Source organism: Tripterygium wilfordii, chromosome 6 (assembly GCF_013401445.1).
Source record: "Tripterygium wilfordii isolate XIE 37 chromosome 6, ASM1340144v1, whole genome shotgun sequence".
NCBI lineage: Eukaryota > Viridiplantae > Streptophyta > Magnoliopsida > Celastrales > Celastraceae > Tripterygium > Tripterygium wilfordii.
Window position 1 is genome coordinate 3,756,040 of NC_052237.1, and position 20,927 is coordinate 3,776,966.

The following is a 20,927-nucleotide window of genomic DNA, read 5'->3' on the forward strand; positions in this document are numbered from 1 at the left end:
ACTATATTCTGTATAACAAATTCAACTATATAATTTTTATTTAAAATATAAATTTCATTCATCACCATATATTAGAAATATATAAAAAAAATTATTAAAAGAAAAAATGGAGGTGCACTGAACATATCCCACTTCCCCAGCTTTTCGATCCGAGCGCGCGAAAAAAAGTGGGGTCACAACTCACAAGCGCGGCATCTCTTTTGAACGAAATTTCGCTTCTCTCTTTTCGTTATTATTTAGGGACAAGTAATATTGCTCAGTTACTAATCTTCGTCTCCCTTTTCCTGGGCATGCTGGGTAGCTTTTCAAGGTTCACTTCCGAACTTCCTCTGGTTTTGGTTTTAGTTTTAGATTCGAATTCGATAACCCATCTGATGATTCCGATGAAAGTCACCATACTTTAACCATTCATGATTTCGTTTTCAGGTGCTTCTCATCAGCAAAACCAAGATTGAAACCCTAATCACTCCATCTGATTTCATTTGCTCGGACAACGAATAACCATAGAACACGCAGGGCCTCTAGGTTTCGGTAAGTTGTTGTTCTTGACCTAGATGTTAATTATGAGTTCTTAACTATGATTACATACGCCACTTCTTAGTTCGTCAGTTGTTTCTGAGTCATTTTTTGTTTCGTTGGATTCATTTTTTTTGGCATTATTATGTTGTGTTGACATTTACAGTTGTTTTCCCTTTGATGGCGATGTTATGTCTCTCTGTGCAGTTGTGCTACGGTGTTGTGAAATATAGAGGTGCAAGCCTTGGGCATTGTTTATGTGAACTACATAGTAATTGATTTCTTTTGTTTGGCGTGATAGCTCAAATTTTGCAGAAATTATGGAGTTCAATTTTCAGTACATGGTTTGCTTGAAAATCTTGAACTTTTACTGATAATTTATAAGTTTAGGAATAAAGGATAATATGCTATTTTGTAAAGATAAAGCAATTGGGTTCTGTAATGGTGTGAAGAACTGCTGCTGTTGGATAAAACATTTGGTATTTTTGACCTGTTTCAGCTTAATAAAGGGAAGCTATATTTTGCTCTGTTGTTTGTGAGCAATCTGCTTTTGAGTAGCTGGAGAAAAAATGATTTTGTACCGTTCCTAAAAGATAAAATGATTTAGTAAGCATTCACATCAGCTTCTAGGTCCAATCACCATATACAGTCTCACAAACACACGTGTATGTATGCATGCACGTATATTCCAAGTTGCAGGCTTGCAGCCACAATTTAGTTTCTCAACTCGAGTTTGAATTTTTCTTCTTCTATTTGTCAGTATTTTTTGTTGATTGCAGTTTGAGGGTTTCGTGGTGATCTGATCTATGCTTTGCTCTTTTCCTGTTTCAAGGTCCCTGTGAGTATATCTTCCATGAAACTTGTTCTGATTTTTGTTATTGATGTTTACAGAGTAAAATCATAAGCCTTGACCTTATTTCTACTCCTCAATTTTTGATATTCAACTAGAGTGAGAGGTTCTCTAACTGATTAAGCGTTGGCAAATTCTAGAAATTTTGGAGCTTTAACAGCACGGCTGTTATTGTGTCATCACTTAAATCATCCTGCAAAGTTCTCTACCGGGACAATCCGAATGGAAACTTCTAAGAATTGCAGTAGTAACTCGAGAGGTGCCTTGATAGTTCTGGAAGGCTTGGACCGTAGTGGAAAGAGTTCTCAATCCAGTAGATTAGTATCATACTTGGAGAGCCAAGGCCATGCGGTAGAGTTATGGCGATTTCCCGACAGAAACACAAGCGTTGGGCAAATGATATCTTCTTATCTGTCCAACAAATCACAACTGGATGATCACACGATCCATCTACTCTTCAGTGCAAATCGGTGGGAAAAGAGGTATGTCTGCCAATAGGCCGCCTACAATGATGTCGGTCCTTGTTGATAAACTGAGTTCTATGGTTGTTGATAAACTGAGTTGTTTTAATAATAAGTTTCAATTTATCCACTTTCTTGATTAGCTATTTGACATTTTAAAAAATGAAGATAAATTTTGGAGATTTTGTTGCATGAAATTGCTATTTTGGTGTAAATTTTGACGTAGACGCTAACCGTATTTCTATTTTATGGCTTTGGCAATGAAAAATTATCTTGATTGTGGACAGAACCCTTGATTAGTGGTTTTCATTGGCAAGAGTTATGGCGGAGGAGTGTGGCTTCTCTAGGATATACATCCTCCACATTGAATGGGCAAGGAGTGAACAAGCATTTGCATGAGATCACTTTTAACAGCTTTTAAACTTTTACTTAAATGTCTATTGTGCTTTTGCAGATCTGTTATGGAAGCTAAGCTGAAAGCTGGAGTCAATCTCATTGTTGATCGTTACTCTTATTCTGGGGTGGCTTTCTCATCTGCCAAAGGACTTGATGTCGAATGGTGTAAGGTAATGACATGCTTGAAGCTTTTCAAAAATGAAGCATTACTGTCTCTGGTATAATGGTATTCGATCATAAATGATGTCCCCTTTTTTGCAGGCACCTGAGGTTGGGTTGCTGGCCCCAGATCTGGTTGTGTACCTTGACATACTGCCAGAGGCAAGTTGTTCATCCTTTATGAAAACAATTGATGTGTTCTGAAAATGTTAATCACAGCGTTGCCAGCACTGATATTAGCGCATTCTATCTTCTTCAAAATTATTGTGGTCAAAAATTTGCTCTGCCCTATAGCTGGTCCAGTGTTCCATGTGCCCAAACTCTTAGCCTTTCATTTCTTCTTTACCTGTTTTGTAAGACGCACAGATTAGCTATAGGAGATATAAAAATTGATCTTTGGGAAGCAGATGGGGATAAAGAACATTAAGGTAAGATGAATATGAAAACACTCGATGATAAGTATAGTACAACCATTGTTGCTTGTCAGTGAAATGAGCATCAAGCTTGAGGTTTAGGTGAAACACTTCCGTTTATCCGGTGAAAGGCTAGTTTGGTGATTTTTGTATGCATATGTATCTTTCATTGAGTTATCAACTTCAATGTGGTTTTGATGTTAATCAGAAAGCTTCAGAAAGAGGAGGTTACGGTGGTGAAAGATATGAGCAGCTAGAGTTTCAGAAAAAAGTTGCGCACTGCTATGAGGTCCTCCGTGATCCCTCGTGGAAGGTAATCTTTCTGTCTCATCCTCTTGCATGTTCAGCATAATCTGTATAATTTGATCTTGCTCTTTATGCTATCCAGTGGCTTTTACCTAGGATCATACAAGTCAGGAACCTTTCATGTGCCAACCTTTAATTTGAGTTTTGGCTTCTAATGCATAAACTTCTGTTGCTTTAAAGTCACCCAATATGATGTCATTGGCACTGATAGGTAACCAAACATCCGATAACTACTTTGCTGTTGAGATAGTATTTGTACTTTTGGGTTGTCCTCCAATTTACTTTAAAATATTTATGGGGTTTTTCCTTAATTTTTTGAGGGAGAGGGAATCAAATCTTGCACAGTTGCACTTAATGAAGTATTAGAAGTTGGCTACCACTAGAGACATCGAACTCCTAATTCAATTGATAGTTAAATCAGTGTAGTCCTGCATGTACAAGAATTGGCTTCGTACCTTCTTTATCCATACCATGTTATGCAACCCAATCTGGTTTTTGGACATTTACATGTCCAGTTTGCGCTTCTAGGATATGTTGATTTGATGTTTGTGCTTTATTGTATAATATACATCCTCTGTTGCAGATCATAGATGCCTGCCAACCCATGGAAGAAGTTGAGAAGCAATTGCAGGAGATTGTGTGGGATCAGGTGGTGGCATGCCAGAAAGGGAAACCGCTTTTCAACCTTTGGCGAAGTTGATTTTTGTTTTTTTATGATTCCTACCGTTTTTAAGAGTTTTATTTTTCCTGGGACAGTTTTAAGAGTGTTGTTAGTGTGAATTTGTTTTAGGGGCTATGGAATTTGGTAAGGACATTTGATGTCTGCTTCAATTTCTTCGTCTTTGATAATGTGTTTTAAGCCATTTTGTACTTAATAGTATTGCAATTTATGACGGGATTAATATTAGTGTTGTTGGATGCCAGATCAACAGCAAAAATAACAAACTAGGGTATGCAATGTTTTAGAAACAAAATTGAACCCTTTGGATGGTTTTAGCGATCTCTTTTGCTCAGAGCCGCGGACAACTATTCAAAACCGAAATTGTGATTGCTACTAACAAGTGGATTTGCGTACACTCCTTGTATTTAAGTTGACATATCACATTAGGGACACTTAGATACTTTGGGACCCCTATCACTGCTGACTTGAGAATATCGTGTTGCAAAATAGCAAAATTAAATCAGATAAGAGACTAGAAAACAAAGGAGTGCATAAAAATCACTATAATATGAAAAGACTTATTGTTCAGGTTAATACAACTTATGAACACTGATGTTGAAGAAGAATGAGCGGTTACAAGATTCGCAGCAAGTCAATACAAATGCCTTGAATGCTTACTATTCTGGTCTAATCAATGGGAAGCAAAAGGTGGAATTGGAGAAAGGTCAGTCTGAGGCTGTTAAACTAGTTAAAACTTAAAATGGGAAAGTGGAGTGAAGCAACAGATGCAAGAAACAGATTGGACATGACATGCTTGGTCACTTTGTATGACTTTACAAAGAAAGCGGCCTTGGTGATCAGGTTTTTGAACCATGATGCAGCATGATGCAGCGAAAGAAGGCGTTGGGAGTGAAAGAATCAATGGTGTATGAAGATTGAAGCTATGTGATAGTGGCTGCACTGGACGAGGATGTGATGAAGAGTGTGAAATACATGATGGCATTCTTGGTTAAAAAGAGTAAGGTTTTGCTGTATCAAGGGCAGTTTGATTTAAGAGATGGTGTGGTTTCCACTGATGCATGGGTCAAGACACTGAAATGGATCAAGACACTGAAATGGGAGGACATAGGAAATTTTTTGAAGGCTGAGAGACAGGTTTGGAAAGTAAATGGAGGAACTTGTAGGGTATGTACAAAAGTGGGGGAGTTTGAGCCATGAAGTGGTGTGATGGGAGCTGGCCATTTTGTGCCAATTGACCAGCCAATGAACTCTCAGGCAATGATGGAAGACTGGGTTTCTGTTTGGCCATGACAAGGATGAAGATTGGCTTTCATTTTTCAAGCAAAAGTTGACTCAAATCTTTTTCCATCAGCAGGCTGTAAAAGTACAAAGTTCAAACATGTAGTCAGTACTTCGGAAATTAAAAGTTATAAGATATGAAAACTTAGTTCAATCAGATAACTAACAAAATATTAATACCTCAACACGGTCATAAGTCTTCTGAGATTTGCTTCAACAGATGATAAAGCCTTTGCACAATTTGCTTTTGATCTTGATAAAATTACTCAGAATCAATTGGCGAGAAGTCAATGATTAATTACGCAAGTTGTTCAAACAATCCCAATATGCTAATGTTGGCAAATTATTATACCAAATCATATCATTAAAAAAATTACAAAAATAATTATTAATGCAAAAACAACAGGATGAACTCATAATATATGACATGTCATAAGTTCTACCTCTCATTTCTAAACAATGGAAACCAGTAAAGTACATAATAACATAACTAACATAGAAGATCTTTGAAACTCTTCAGCTCAGGTCTCCAAGTTTTTTCAGCACTATAAAGCTCAGGAGAATGAAAGTTTAATTGCATCATAAGAGATAAAGAAAAACACCAATTAGAATGCAAAAATACATTCTCATCACACAATACGAATTTAACGAAAGAACATTAATATGATACCACATTCATACATTATAATGTTGGTAAATTATTGTACCAAATCACATCATTAAATAATAATTATTAATGCAAAAACAACAGGATGAAATCATAATATATGACATGTAATAAGTTCCATCTCTCATTTCTAAACAAAGGAACAGAGAGACACAGAAGATCTTTGAAACTCTTCAGCTCAGGTCTCCAAATTTTTTCAGCACTATAAAGCTCAGGAGAACGAAAGTATTGCATCATTAGAGATAAAAAAAAGATCTTCAATGTCCATTGCAGTAAATCTAGACAAACGATAACTGCACAAAAAATATATGAAATTTCCTCCTCGCTGTTGTTTGTTTTATGATGTTCCTCCTCAAAAATGGATAAATTCCACTTCTCTGGTTCAACTTGCAATAAAGCATACAGCATTCAAACTACATTTGAGACTTCTGTTGCTAATCAATTTAGAGCAAATCAGCGTAAAAATTAATTCATAAATGCCATAAAAAAGTGCTCATGTTTGTTTAAAACCTTGTGATCTGTTTGGTAAAACAAGATTTGCTCATATTGCCAATTCAAACGCAAATCACGCATGAAGAAACGCATAATTTTTTGTAGAAGAATGGAGAAGAACACAAACACACCAATCCAAATCTATCAGTTATAACTCGCGACAGTAATAGCACTAGATTTTGATTTATTTATCTCAAAAAAATTTCAAATGCAGCAATGACCTTTGATCGTCGTGTAATGGCGTTTGGAGGCGGGTTCGTGAAAAATAGAACGATGTGCAGCGGAGAGTAACTTCGCTCGATAAAGCTTGTTCAAGATCCATCGGAACCGAAGCACACGTCCACCGCAAGCCATCGAGCACATAACCCGTACTATGATGCCATCAAGGTTTGATGTGAAAGGGCTGAATTGGCAGGGCACCCTGTAGAAAACCTACAGGTATTTCAGAGCCACTGATTCACACTGCTCTCCCCTCTTTGCCTCAGCCCTTGCCGCCATTAAAATTTCTTCCTAACTCCCATTTTTTCAGAGACGCTTAACAATGTTGGTTCACGGCCAAACCCTAGGTTTCTTCGTCTATATATAGATCGACTGATCAACGGTTCAGATGAGTCAAGTCATATGAGCCCTTTTCTATAACCCTATGTTTTTCGTCTATATTTGACCGACAGATCAACGGTTCAGATGACTCAATCACATGAGCTCTTTATAATTATTTTTTAAAAATATTTTAAAAATGAATTTTGAAGGAAAAAAAAAAGAATTTCGTGAATTTTTAAAGGGGGAAAAAAAAGAGTTCGCGAAATTTGAAAAGTAAAATTACCGTTGGCATATGTCGGTGATATTACTATAAAAAAGACAGGATGAACGCCTACGGTCTCCGTCCCGCAAACCGCTGGGAGTGTTTTATTTAGGAAACGTTCGCTAACGTCTCTATGTTCATGCAGTTCGAACGTTTCCTAATTCGTGGCGAGGTTTTCATATAATCTGGTATGTACAATATCCTCCACAGCTTCCTTTTTCTCTAATCTTAGTTTTTTGGTTCCGGGGAATTGTTGGGGCAGCGAAGTTTCTTAGAAGAACTGGTGTTTGGCGATTCTCTAGCTTCCTTTTTCACTAATCTCTGGTTTTCGGCTTTCCTTGTTTGGCTGCTGTGAACTTGTTTGGGTATTGAACTTTCTTATGCAATCTGGTGTTTGACGACACTCTAGGGCTTCAGTTTCACTAATATCTCGTTTTCAAATTTCGTTGTTTGGTTGCTGGGAATTGTTGGGAAGAATTTCTCGGTGAACTTAGGGTTTTCATGAATTGTTTGGTTTTGAATTCTTTTTCAAATAGACGGTGTCCTATCTTCGTACAATTCCTTCAAGAAATCAGATATAAACTCAAATTTTGAGTAAGCTGAAAGACACAATTGCAGTTAATAAAACGTTTGATAATTCCTATTTTTTTTATGGCAATCGATGATTCCTAGTTGTCTGTTGCAGTTGTTTGTTATCCTCAAATATTTTTCTGCCCGTTAGATGCTTGTGTTATTTGGGAATATCCTGTCTGTGCACTACGGTTGTTTTGTATGGCACTTATGCTCTCGGTTATTCAATCATGTGGCGCAGTATACATAAATTTCTATGGACCTTTTGGTTTTCATGAATTGTTTGGTTTTGAATTCTTTTTCAAATAGACAGTGTCCTATCTTCGTACAATTCCTTCATGAATTCAGATATAAACTCAAAATTTGAGTTCTAAGCTGAAAGACACAATTGCACTTAATAACACGTTTGATGATTTTTTTTTTATGGCAATTGATGATTTCTAGTTGTCTGTTTGCTATCCATAATGATTGAATCAAATATTTTTCTGCGGGTTAGATGCTTGTGTTATTTGGGAATGTCCTGTATGTGCACTAAGGTTGTTTTGTATGGCACTTATGCTCTCAGTTATTCAATCATGTGTCGTGGTATACATAAATTTCTATGGACCTTTTGGTGTTTTTGATTCTGTAATATATTGTTTTTTTCTTTCTAAGATTCACATTTGGGACTAAATCCATTCTCAATGATGCTTGGCTTTTGGCTTACCATGTTATTTTGCATGCAATGGTGGATTATAAATTTATAATCATCAAGTTTTTGGGGAAGGCTAACTTGTGAAGATTAAAGCCCATGATTATTTCAGACTATTCGCATTGAAAGCTTTTTAGAATTTTCAGGATGATGCATTGCACATGCATATTTATAGTTCTACCCCATGACTATGATTTGGAGCTTTTTAAAATGTATCTCTTGTTAGATTTTATCGATGATGCTTACAGTTTTACACATTCACATAAGATGAGGTACTGTACATTATTCTTCTTCTTATCACTTTAAGCGTGAGTAGGGAGGTTTGACCCCTTTTTAGCTGGCTATGTCATTCACAGGTTTAATAATTTGCTCCTATCCAAAGTATAAAAAATACATTATGGAGCAAAGCATAAATACGCTGGAAAGCTGCTGCAGAAAGTAGATAGTTATGAGACAAGTGGCATTGGTGATCATCAAAGCTGCTTGATAAGGTGCATTCACGTGCATAACTGCATGAGTGTTTTCTGATGGTTTATCCTCATAAAATTGCTTTCATTTTCATTTTGCTTTAGGCAAGAATGATGCTTTTATCTCTCTGCTTGTATATGTTTCTTTTTTCATGTCTTTTCTAATTGGGCTAAAATGGAAAACTCTTCTCTTTTTTTTCTTTTTCATTTTCAATCAATTTTTTTATACGATATCATAATTCAATTTGACTTATGAATAACTTCTATTGTTATAGGATTTCCTATGATGCTGTTTCACTATGCTCTATCTCGAGCTATATTATTTTTAAATTTACTTTTTATCCCTGCCCTCGGCTTGATTATATTTCACTTCATGAACAATGAACTCTCGGCTTGGTTACATTCACTTCATGAACAATGAACCCTCGGCTTGGTTAGATTCACTTCATGAACTATGGACCCTCGGCTTGGTTACATTCACTTCATGAACTATGGACCCTCGGCTTGATTATATTTCACTTCATGAACAATGAACCCTCGGCTTGGTTACATTCACTTCATGAACTATGGACCCTCGGCTTGGTTACATTCACTTCATGAACTATGGACCCTCAGCTTGGTTATATTTCACTTTATGAACAATGAACCCTCGGCTTGGTTACATTCATTTCATGAACTATGGACCCTCGGCTTGGTTACATTCACTTCATGAACTATGGACCCTCGGCTTGGTTATGAACCATGAACCCCCATCTTGGTTACATTCACTTTATGTGGAGGCCTATTATATAACCACTGAAAATGTGGTGTTGGACATGTCCGGAACAAAATTTCATAACTTGACTTTCAATGGAGTGAATGTCCGTGAAATTGGATGCGAGGATATGTGACCGAGCTGTATGACTTATTGTTATAATGAAGGTGGCTTTACAAGTGATTTGATGTCATTACTTAGCCTTAGTTATTCCAAACGTCTTCCTGAATCCAAGCTTTTTCTCATTTTGGAGAATTGGGGTGGGTAGTAAATTTGTTATTATCTGGATCTTATCTTTCTCTTCTTCTTTTTTTCGAGTTTTTAATTCCTTTTTTTTTAAAGATTTGGTATTTGGATTCCCCCTATCCAATATGGGCTTTTTGCACCTTGTCATAGTCATCAATTTTGAAGTTTATTTTTGTTCTGTTTGATAAAACTTTTATTGAATTGCCAAAAGCGTGTTTGGAGCGAAATTATGTGCAGAATCCATTTTATTTTTATTTTGAGATCTGGATCTTATGTCTCTTTTGTTTCCTACTATTATATTTCTATGCATATTGAAGAGTTTCCGTTTTCTCCTACTAAATTGGCCTTTTTCGTGTGTGCTGTTGGTTGTCAATGGTGAAGTCTGTTTTGGTAATTTGACCCGTTTGATGTGATGGAATATAATTATCATTAAATTTTTCCAAAGGCCTGTTTGGAGCCGTGGACTTATTTAGCCAACCCCCAATATTTGGTATGAGGTCGAATGACGATGATCGTGATGACATTAATAGGGAAGTCTCAAAGGTTTTTGTATTAACCATTTCTCTCTCCTGGTGCAAATATAAATGGTCATGAAAATACACCTCGTTTATCTTTATTTCCAGAAAATGCAGGATTAAAAAATGCAGTAATTATTTTGGGTTTGGTCATGGATACCAAATGAAATCTGAGCCAAAGCTATCTGTGCTCCAATAAGGCTCTTCCAAACCCTAGAGTTATGGCTTATGGTTTTAGGTTTTTGGACTAAGGATGATAGGCATGCCTACCACTGAATGTTGATGCAAACTCTTTTACCATTCTTTGTCATTTTGCTTTGAACGTATTCTTATGCAATAGAGATTTTTTTTTTCATCGTTAGCAAATACTTCAAAAGCTACACAAAAGGAACGGGAAATTGTTTCCATTTGCATGCTCCTATTATTCATCTTCGTGCACTTTTGAGTGCGTTCCCTCATTTATTTAGCCGGAGTAATTACCCTCATATAGCAATCTCTTTGCTTGTGGGTATCAGTTCTAATGGATTGTAAATAAATGAGCCAGAAAACAATCTGGTCCAAGTTTTAAGGCTGCTATTGATGGCTTTGATGCTTCCTTGGCCTCAATGGAATTCGTGTCCCATGTGTGATATCCTTTTTGAAGCATGGGTATAAATGAACCAGAAAACAATCTGGTCCAAGTTTTAAGGCTGCTATTGATCGCTTTGATGCTTCCTTGGCCTCAATGGAATTCGTGTCCCATGTGTGATATCTGGTGAAATATCTTATCAATTGTTATATGATGGTACCCTCTGTTGAACAGCTTGAAAAGTTGGGAGATTTTATCTAGAATGCTTAGCTGATGAGTTTGCCTGCTAGAGTTTAAAAATTTCATCCACATAGGATTGTTCTTTTAGTTTTGGTCTTATCTTTTTGTTGCATCACCTATAAGAAAGAATGCCCTGCATGGGATTGTATTGAGAAATGGAATTCGAAGAATTCATTTGGTGGATGCGGTCCTGCTTCTGGATAATGACATCGTTTGGAGATTACCAGAGCCAAACGTTGTCGTAGTTTTACCATAAATTATAGTGGTGTAGAAAAGCATTTTGAATGTTAAGCGTAAAAAGTGAGATGAAGAACAGAAGGCATAACGACTGTTCTTTTGAGTGAAATGATCACCTCTATAGGCTTTTGGCCATCACATTCGTTGTATTCCCAATGGAATACGCACCTGCCTCTGTATTATAGCTTAAATGTATTCTGTCATGTACCTATCGTGGGTTCACATTTTTGGACTGGGAATTGGTTTTTACTTATAATATCATTTTGCTTAAATTTCCTTGAAGTATGGGAAGAGTTGGTTTTGAGTTTGTAATCTTGTGATTGTACTGATATGCAAAGTCATAGTTACACTTTTTAATAACTTCCAGGGCTTTAGAATAATTGCCTGCTGATGTTAATCCAATTCCTACAGAAATCACTCAGGAGTTTGGGCTTTTATCTCTCCATGATGTGAGGGACCTTGCTTTCCTATGAATTATTTGCTTATTTCTATTTGAAAAGATATAGTTTTGTTGTGTCATGAATATTTGTCTCTGTATCTGAGTTTGGGTTAATAATTATTCGTTTGATGTTGTGCAATGAAAGTTTATCTTGTCGTTCTTGGAATCTCTGATAAAATTTTGCTTAATCGCCCATAATTTATAATATTTCTTTTGAATTGTACTTTTGTTAAGTACCAAAAGTGGTGCAAAGAGAAAGTAGTACAAATGAGCTATTTGTAAGGAGTACCAAAATGATTATGTTTTTCATTGCCCATATATTAGAGATTAGGGATGCTCAACAGTGAATATGGAAGGAATGACCACAGCATCATACATGACTCTGAGTTGATTTTTTTTATGATGCTTGAGACTTTTTGCGCATGGGTTTTGGTATAGGTTATATCACAGGGTTTTTAAAGTTGGCTTACTGGTTCACAAACTCAATTCTAATCGTATGAGTCATGAGTGTACTAGGATTGATGACCTTTGGGAAGTCCTCGTGTTTCATCCTTCCAACTTTTTTTTGCTTTTTCTGAATTCTAATCCTATGTGGAATGCAGTGTCTTCCAGCCCTTATAGGTAAAAGAAAAATCCCAACTAACTTAAAATTGTAAACTGAAACTGAATATTTTGGGGTTTACTGAACACTAGAATCCTACGAAAGGAATCCAAATATGTTAACATAAAGTATTGGCATCCAACTTAGTTTCTGTAAATTCTTCTTATGTCTTTCTGTAGTATAGATGCTCAAGTTTGAATTTGTTCTTGTAAAGTTTCTTGCACATCTTATTGGTTGTTTTTTACCTTGTTTTTTTATGATACGACATCTGCATGGCTATTGCCGTGTGCAAACTTAACTGCAGCAACATTTCTTGCAGAGTTTGTGTACTTTTCAGCGCAGAGCTGAATATTTTGTTGATTATGCATGTATATTTTGGAATTCACCAACTGAAAAATAAAGAGGTTGCTGATTTGGCTCGAAAGAGGCTCATATTTGATGAGTTTCTCTACTTTCAGGTCAGTTGATTATACTTTTCAGCCCAGAGCTGAATATTTTGTTGATTATGCATGTATATTTTGGAATTTGCCGACCGAAAAATAAAGAGATTGCTGATTTGGCTCGAAAGAAGATCATATTCGATGAGTTTTTCTACCTTCAGGTCAGTTGATTATATGCTGGATTTTGACTAATGGATAATCTGACATATGAGACTGTTGTTTCTCATTAAATATCTAAATTCTGTGTTGAAATTGTTTATGTTGATTATGGTATAAGATCATATTACTTATCTCCTGACTTAAGGTTATATAATTTGTCTTGCCAACAATGCAATCTATATCTCTGCAGCTTGGACGCTTATTCCAAATGCTTGAAGGTCTTGGTTCACAAGTAGAGAAAGATCGGCTGCTGGATAAGTACAGAAAACTTGAACTGAATGCAACATACGTGGGGGAATGGTCCAGTCTATCAAAGAAGTTTTTAAAGGCTCTTCCATATTCTCTTACTTTTTAGTCGGCTATGTGCTATCTCGGAAATTATATGGGATCTTAATGAGACCAGTCCCTATGAATCTGCTCTTACAGGTCTTCAATTTTACTCAGCGTTCCCATTCGTTAGTCGCTCTACCAGCTAAAATGGCTTGTACACGTATTCAATTGGCTGCTGCTTCTTTTATAATATGTTGATACATCTTTTCAGGATGACGTTGGATGCAGGAAAACTTTGGTAGGCTTTCTGGCATGTATGGAGGTCATAGGCTCTGGGTATCAGGTATGTTGCACAAAGGTATTGTATAGATGTCATCTATATGCATCTTTAACCTATCAATCTTCCACAGCTGATTTTGTGGCAAAGATTGCATTGGACGATTCTTGATTTACATATATATGTTTCGCTTCTCTTTTTTTGGTGTTTTAACCATATGCTGCTGTTCTGATGATTAAGTTTACACTTCACATGAGGATTTGGTACATTGTATGATGATGACTAATTTACGTATCTTTTCTTTAGGCTGCTTTCATGGTTCCAACTGAGTTGCTGACAGTCCAGCATTATGAGCACCTGCTTAGTTTGCTAGAAAAAATGGAGGACCAGTCCAAACCTACTATTGCATTGTTAACTGGCTCAAAACAATCACAGATGATTCGTCGGGCATGCTTTCATTTCTGGTGCTATTATTGTTCATGAATTGTCTCCCTCTGTATCTTGAGATTTCTGTTATTGGCGTTATTTTATGCAGGATTTCTAAAGTAGAGACATTTTGTTGGTTATTGGAACACACAGTTTAATACCTGAAGAGGTAGAGTTCTTTGCTTTGTGCATTGCCATGGTGGATGAGCAACATCGCTTTGGTGTGATCCGGCAAGGTAAATTTAACAGTACTGTTGTTTTCTTTCCCTTGGCTTAATATTATGTCATTTGAAATACTTTATGAACTATGCAGAAGTTCTAGATGCCATTGTATCGCCTTGTTGTTTTATGATGAGTACACTATTCAAGGAATTTCCATTTGAACAAACGGCGTTGAGTGCACTTAATATGTTTTGATGACTTTGCAGTTTGCACTTTATTAGTGAATAAAGAAAGACTCTGCACTTTATGAGCGAATAAAAACTTTGCAGCTTTGCAGTAGTTCTTAACGAATACTAATTTGGTTTCGCTAACAGCAAAATCTGAACCACGGAATTCCCTTTCGTTATGAAAGCTGTAAGCCCCAATATTTGGAGTCAGCTACATGAATCTAACAAAGTTTATTTGGGGTCCGCTACTTTGGATTGTCTTTTCATTCAACCTGGTCTAAAGCTACACTTTTTACTAATATTATATTGTCTATATCGTTCTTTTATTACTTCCATCCTTGTCTTTTGCATTGTCCCTCTTCTTAGCATATATTACTTGAGTTTCTGAACTTTTTGAACTGGTAAAAGTTGGAAAAGCTCTATTTTGGTTAATTTTTATGAACACTCAAGTTTTTGATGCCTTTCGTGCTTTGATTTCATTTTATTAGTTTCCATTCCAGTTATGTGATCAAGACATTGGACCCAAAACTAGAAAGATGAATACACAAGTAATAATTACACAAGCGACAGACACTCAGATTTTGTGTAGTTCAGGGATGTGTTGTGGTTAAACAATGTGTCTACTTATGTATAAGAGGAAGGTTCTTCCATGAAGTCTGTTAAAAATTGGGTATACAATAGCACTCCCTGTTGAGGCATTTGATTTCCCCTTGCACCACGCCAACCAATGGCCTTGTCTGCTTACTCTATTATTGAATGAGTCACTTGTTTCAACAATCGTGACCCGGGAAAATATGCACCTTCTAAAGATGCATCAAGATAAAGGTTTTGGCTGATTGTCCTATTGAGCATTTGATTCATTGAGAAGCTGTGGGTTAAATGGTTTACTTCCATTCTTATGGGATGTAGCGGTCAACTGCACTGTAGCCACTCCTTTGTCATGTGATAGATTTGCCCACCTCTAAGCCCCATGGTTTATTGTGTGGCTTTTGTTAGAGTAAGCAACAACTTTGACTTTTGTGGCGGTTGGTTTTGTTAACATACCAGTTTGCCTTTCTGATTGGTGGATCGATCTTAGAAGCATTTTAAGTTGAGCAGTTATCTCCCTGACCTTATGAAACCTCATACCTATATGAGTGGTTCTTGGAACAATAAACTGATGTTTAGCCTGATGAATGACTCTTTGATTGTCACATTGAAACTGAAAAGCTCTTGAGGTATAGCATTGGCCTCCAACTAATGGGCCCTCCTACACGTGTAAATATATGCCTCGTTATCGAGATCATTTGCACATGATCTATGTGTGGCTGGATTGTGTTTCCTCTTTCACTTGATGCAAAGGCCCGAGTACATTCTTCCATCTTCTGAATACTGTTAGATTGCTGCCTTCCAAGATTTGCCTTACGATTTGCGAGTATGTTGAGTTAACCATTAGTTGGAGGCCAATGCTATAACTCAAAGAGGTTTTCAGTTTCAATGTGACAATCAAATCTTTGCACGTGTAAATATATGCTTGGTTATCGATATCATTTGCACATGATCTATGTGTGTTGAGATTGTGTTTCCCCTTTCACTTGATGCAAAGGCCCAAGTACATACTTCAATCTTCTGAACACTGTGTTAGATTGCTGCCTTCCAAGTTTTGCCATATACTTTGCGAGTACGTTGAGTACATTGCTAAGCTGGTCTCGTAACTGCCATGATTAACATCAACAAACAAAACACCATGATAAGATCAAGGAATACCCTTGGGCCTGTGCGTGGGGTGTAGTCCTAATACTCAATGCTGCATTCAGGAAAGGTCACAGATTTAATCTAGTGAGGGGATTCTGTGGATTCCTTAGGAATTCGGACTGTCCTTGAAACATTGCAAACATCCTTAGCCTTGAACTGATTTTTCTCACAGGAAAAGATACCACCAAGATAGAACGAAAACCCACATGGTACAATAAGCATTGTTTCCATGGGAACAAACCTGAAACCTGGAACCTTTATCGGATTGGTAGATTGGTTTTCTATCCTTATTCTTCATGTTACCAGAAATAATCAACTATGTGCTGTGATGCAAACCATGTCAGGCTCTGATTTTTATGTCCACCACCACTAATAATCCACTTAGAAAGTACTAGCATATGGTACCGTTGAATGTCACCCATCTTGCGTTCTATTAATGAACATTATGCTTTAACTTGATCCTCTTTTGAGTCCTATATAAGGGAGAAATACTATTATTTGTAATGGAGAGTTTAGCAACTCTTGTACACAAGGTTTTCATAGAAGAGGTCTGATCAGGGAAAGAACTTAACATTAGGTCATTATTTGCAGCGAATGCTTGAGGAAAGCTGGAAAAAAAAAATGGTTGATTCGATAGATTCGAAGTCTTAAGAATTAAAACTTTCCAGCAAGGATAGGAAATTATGAAGTTTTGTGCTATTATTGCTGAATAGACCCCACAAATTCCTAAAGTTTGTGATTTAGTTCCATATCCCCTTTCATTTAATACTTCGATAGATCGATTCTAAAACACAGATCTCGCTTACCTCCCAGAAGAGTTCCAGTTGACATACCTTATTGAAAAAAATGAGAATGGCTTTGAGAATGTATGCAAGGTAATGGTTTCGTGTCTATCATTTTACTTGTTTAATATTTTAAACAAGATGCTTCATGGAACTTCTTCAATGATGTAATAGTTCCAAATTTGATTAGCATTACAATTGTTTTCTGCTTTTCAAGACAATAAGGCAATTAGTGATAAATTTTAGTACTTACTATCTTCAAAATTGCGTTGTGAAATCAATTGCATAAGATATTTGCTTACTAGTTGAGGCAAAACTATATATTGCTTTTTGGAAATTTGAAGAGCTTTCTTTATCTTATATCAGAAGTGTTGCTGGAAAGAGACAAATCATTGTGAATGTTCTTTTTCCATTATTTCTTTTGTTATTGGAAACAGAGAATATTACAGGATTATGGCTATTATTAAATTCTACTTAATTTTTTATTCCTAGATTGTGTGGATGGAACCAGTAAAGTTTGAATGCCTGAAACTTGATTTTGGCGAATTCAATTTCTTAATAGAAAAGTTAAAACAAATATGTGCAATTTCTTTAACTATTCCTTTGTGTGATCAAAGAGTACCCTTGAAGTTGAAGGGTAACTACTATTAATAGATTACTAGCTGAAAAGAATAAATATAGCATAAACGAGAATGTTTGCGCTAGATGTGCGATGGCGCAAGAAATGAAGACACGAAAGGAGACCATTTCTGATTTTAGAGGTAGAGGTCCTGCATTGTTTAATGATTGTGAGATGAAACAATTGCTGTCTTAAGCTTAGTTTCTGAAACATATAGTTGAACGTCATAATTTATAATTGACAGGTTTGAGAATTGATTTGTACAATGTTTTTGACTTGTACAATGTTTTTACTAATTTGGTAGGCGTAACAGTAAGAATTTTGGGAATTTGTTTTCCATTACTTTTGATGTTATTAGACCCCTGAAAGCCTGTCATGCGGAACAGATGATGCTTAATGAGTTGGAAAATTGTGGAAAAGTGTATCTAATGTATCCAGTCATTGAACAATCTGCGGAACTGCCTCAACTTCGTGCTGCTTCTGCAGATCTTGAAGTTATATCAGAGAGGTTTGAGGATTATAACTGTGGGTTGTTACACGGAAAACTGAAGAGTGATGAGAAAGATGAAGCATTGAGACGCTTTAGATATGGGGAAACACGTATGCTTTTTTCGACTCAAGTAATTGAGATTGTCGTCGATGTTCCAGATGCATCTATGATGGTTGTCTTGAAATAGCTCAGTTGCACCAACTTATAGGGCGAGTTGGTCGGGGTGTGAAGAAGTCTAAATGTATATTTGGGCATCAACGGCAAGTAGCCTAGAACAGTTAAAGGTGCTGGAAAAATTATCAGATGGTTTTTATTTGGCAAATATGAATCTTCTTGCGTGTGGACCTGGTAATTTTCATGGTAAAAAACAATCAGGACACGTTCCAGAGTTTCCTATTGCCAGGTTGGAGATAGACGGAAACATTCTGCAAGAAGCGCATGCTGCTGCCCTGGTAAATGTTATTTTCCTATTGTTGATCTGATGATCTGTATTGATTGTGCCTAAGAGCATTCACATTGGTATCTCTTAACAGATTCTCTATTTTATCTACAAAATGTCACTTTTTAATAGTTTACAGATTCTTTATACAACAACCACTGCATCGGTATCTCTATTCTAAATCTCTACAGTATTAAAATATTAGTTTCTTCTTATTTTATTATTCCTTATGTATATTATATCATTTCAAGTAAGAATTAAAATGTTTACGAAATATATTATAGGTTATATATTAATTTTAGACAAAATAATTAATATTAATTATAAATAAAAATATATTAGTGCAAATAATTAATGTATCTCTTAATGCTTGAATATTTTAATATTTTAATGTTTTAATGAAATGATATCCGAATAAAAAATTGTTACGTAGAAAACCATCTGGGCAATTTTTTACCAAAAGAGAGCCAATATAATAGTATTTTTTAATCTTACCGACTCAATAAGAGTGCGCCAGCGTTATTGACAAAAGTCGGATGTCTGAATTTTATGTATTTTGAACAGATACCAATGCAAGTGGGATTGGATGAAAATCTGTATCTCTCGCTATTGTAGCAACAGACAATGTTTTAGAGTAACCAATGCAAGTGCTCTAACTATTGCAGATATATTTTTTAGAGGTTATTCTTGAGCTCTCTGCATGTAAATTGACTCAGGTATGAATCTTATCAGGTACTGGTTTTTTGACGAGTATAAATATATCAAATGTTGAGGAAGTTTTAAAGGATTAGTAGATAGGGAAAAGTGTTTTGGGTAATGTACATTAGTTCAACTTTAAATCTAAAATTGGAGATGGGTATTAAAGAAAAGTGCTCCTCCCTTGTACTGAACTACTGATGTGCTTTTTAGTTTCGACGTGTTAAAAATCTGTTAGATGCCTTGAATTCTTCAGATCTTTATATTGACTTCATCATCACAAATATAAAGGGATTATATGTACGAAGAGAAGATTTATGGTGAATACCGTGTCTTCTATTGCATAAGCCTTTATATAGGCAAATATGGGCACAAAGGACAGAGAGAGGAGATATTTATGGACACAGTTATAATCCATGTCTCCCTTTTTTGTCCTTTCTTGACAATATAGTGGTGTGAAATCTGTGGTGCTGAGTGACTTGGGGTTCCTATGCTTGAGACTTGGGATGTAGTTTAGCGCATGTTTGGTGGGTTATAACGATTCAATGAGAAGGTTGCAACTGAAAAGGTTGTTGATTCAGTCTTAGACGTGACTAGTGGAAGTGCCAAGTTGAGAAACCCATGCTTTATAATGTTTTAGCAGACTCGGTCCAATGCATAATTTCTCAGTGCTTTGTTTGTGTGCTACATAATTTGTTTTGCATTGAAAATCAGATGCTGCTAACTGTCTCCCTAATGTATAGATTAGGTTTGTGAAATCTCTTAACAGAGCTGGTCGTTTGTCTCTGCAGAAAGTTGTAGGTGATATCCGGCACTCGAAGCAGAGCTTAGCATCAGGTGAGTATGAAAACACCTATGGTAAGTTGAAAGTCCTCAATTTTCTCTGAATACTCCATTGGCCTCCGTTCTTACATTCTGTGCCTAAATGCATCGTCTAGCTGGGTGGGTCAATGTGATTCCACAGTTCCACTCAAGAGGTTACTTCAATGCATCAACTGAGGAAGTGTAATGTCGGCAACCATAAATTAAGGTGGCATTACAATAATCACCATTGAAATTGAAAGTTGGAAACTCCCTTGACCCCCTCATAAAGTATATATGCTAATCAAAGAAACATTGATTGTTTCGATTAAAGAGCCCTAACCAGAATTTCCTTCAAATTTTGAAGCAGAAATTGAAACATATATTCACATCTTCCAGCAAAAGCCATTACGATTCTTGAACCTGAATGGCAAGCAAAAGAAGCATAATGTTGTAGATAGGCAATGGTTTGTGAAACATTTCACAAAAAATTGATTAACAGACTGTTGCCTTTACAGTAATGCGAATGGAAGAAGATATGGTAAGTTTTACTCCACGATACCTATTGATGATGGGGAACAAATCAATGCATGAAAATAAGAAGATCCAGCCGTTACTGCACTCATGCAATTCAAAACTCGGCTTGGTCTCCTATCAATGCAGAAACTCGGTAATAAGCTAGAATTGGCTATGGTTTTTGTCTCTTGAGATCCACCATTTTCAAGTCGGCTGTCAAATCCTTGATAAGGAACTTTCAAGAAGAGTATACATTGATGCGGAACAAATCACAACGTGGCCGAGTCTTGTCAGGCCTGTTGACAGTAATCACAGTTGGGTCTCTTTTCTGCGGTGGACTGACGATTACTACATCGTCATGCAGAACACCCAAGTATGACTTCCTGTTTCTACTGATTGTTTTGAGTTTTGACTTCTTTACACGACAAGATGTTGTAGACCCAAAAGTATGTAATTAATGAAATATCCAACGAGACTTTCGACAATTTTGTAAGATCACACTAGATGTAAACCGTGAAGCTTGGACACCCGGTATAGTG

General features: G+C 36.3%; 1 protein-coding gene, 1 long non-coding RNA gene, 2 other non-coding genes and 1 pseudogene across 8 annotated transcripts; 2 read left to right on the forward strand and 3 right to left on the reverse strand.

Moving 5' to 3' along the window:
- Positions 1-152: 152 nt before the first annotated feature.
- On the forward strand, positions 153-4,024 carry LOC120000387 (thymidylate kinase). Of its 5 annotated transcripts, none has more exons than XM_038848461.1 (8): positions 153-310; positions 427-531; positions 1,277-1,354; positions 1,465-1,848; positions 2,282-2,393; positions 2,485-2,544; positions 3,004-3,108; positions 3,685-4,024. In XM_038848461.1, the coding sequence occupies exons 4-8, from the start codon at positions 1,589-1,591 to the stop codon at positions 3,799-3,801; spliced, it is 654 nt and encodes a 217-aa protein (XP_038704389.1). In that variant the 5' UTR covers positions 153-310; positions 427-531; positions 1,277-1,354; positions 1,465-1,588; the 3' UTR covers positions 3,802-4,024. The 5 variants fall into 5 exon arrangements, with proteins under 5 accessions (XP_038704389.1, XP_038704387.1, XP_038704388.1 ...); XM_038848459.1 differs by having other exon boundaries at positions 1,507-1,848; XM_038848460.1 differs by having other exon boundaries at positions 1,296-1,354.
- Positions 4,025-4,295: 271 nt separating this feature from the next.
- LOC120000388 lies at positions 4,296-6,775 on the reverse strand. Its single transcript, XR_005468613.1, has 2 exons — positions 5,242-6,775; positions 4,296-5,138 (listed from the first exon to the last, which is right to left on the reverse strand). It is a non-coding gene; the product is annotated as an uncharacterized LOC120000388 (long non-coding RNA).
- On the reverse strand, positions 5,572-5,651 carry LOC120001166. Its single transcript, XR_005468768.1, has one exon. It is a non-coding gene; the product is annotated as a small nucleolar RNA Z159/U59 (small nucleolar RNA).
- On the reverse strand, positions 5,896-5,972 carry LOC120001165. Its single transcript, XR_005468767.1, has one exon. It is a non-coding gene; the product is annotated as a small nucleolar RNA Z159/U59 (small nucleolar RNA).
- A 289-nt stretch (positions 6,776-7,064) lies between the features above and the next one.
- Positions 7,065-20,373, forward strand: LOC119999474 (annotated as a pseudogene).
- The last annotated feature ends 554 nt before the right edge of the window (positions 20,374-20,927 follow it).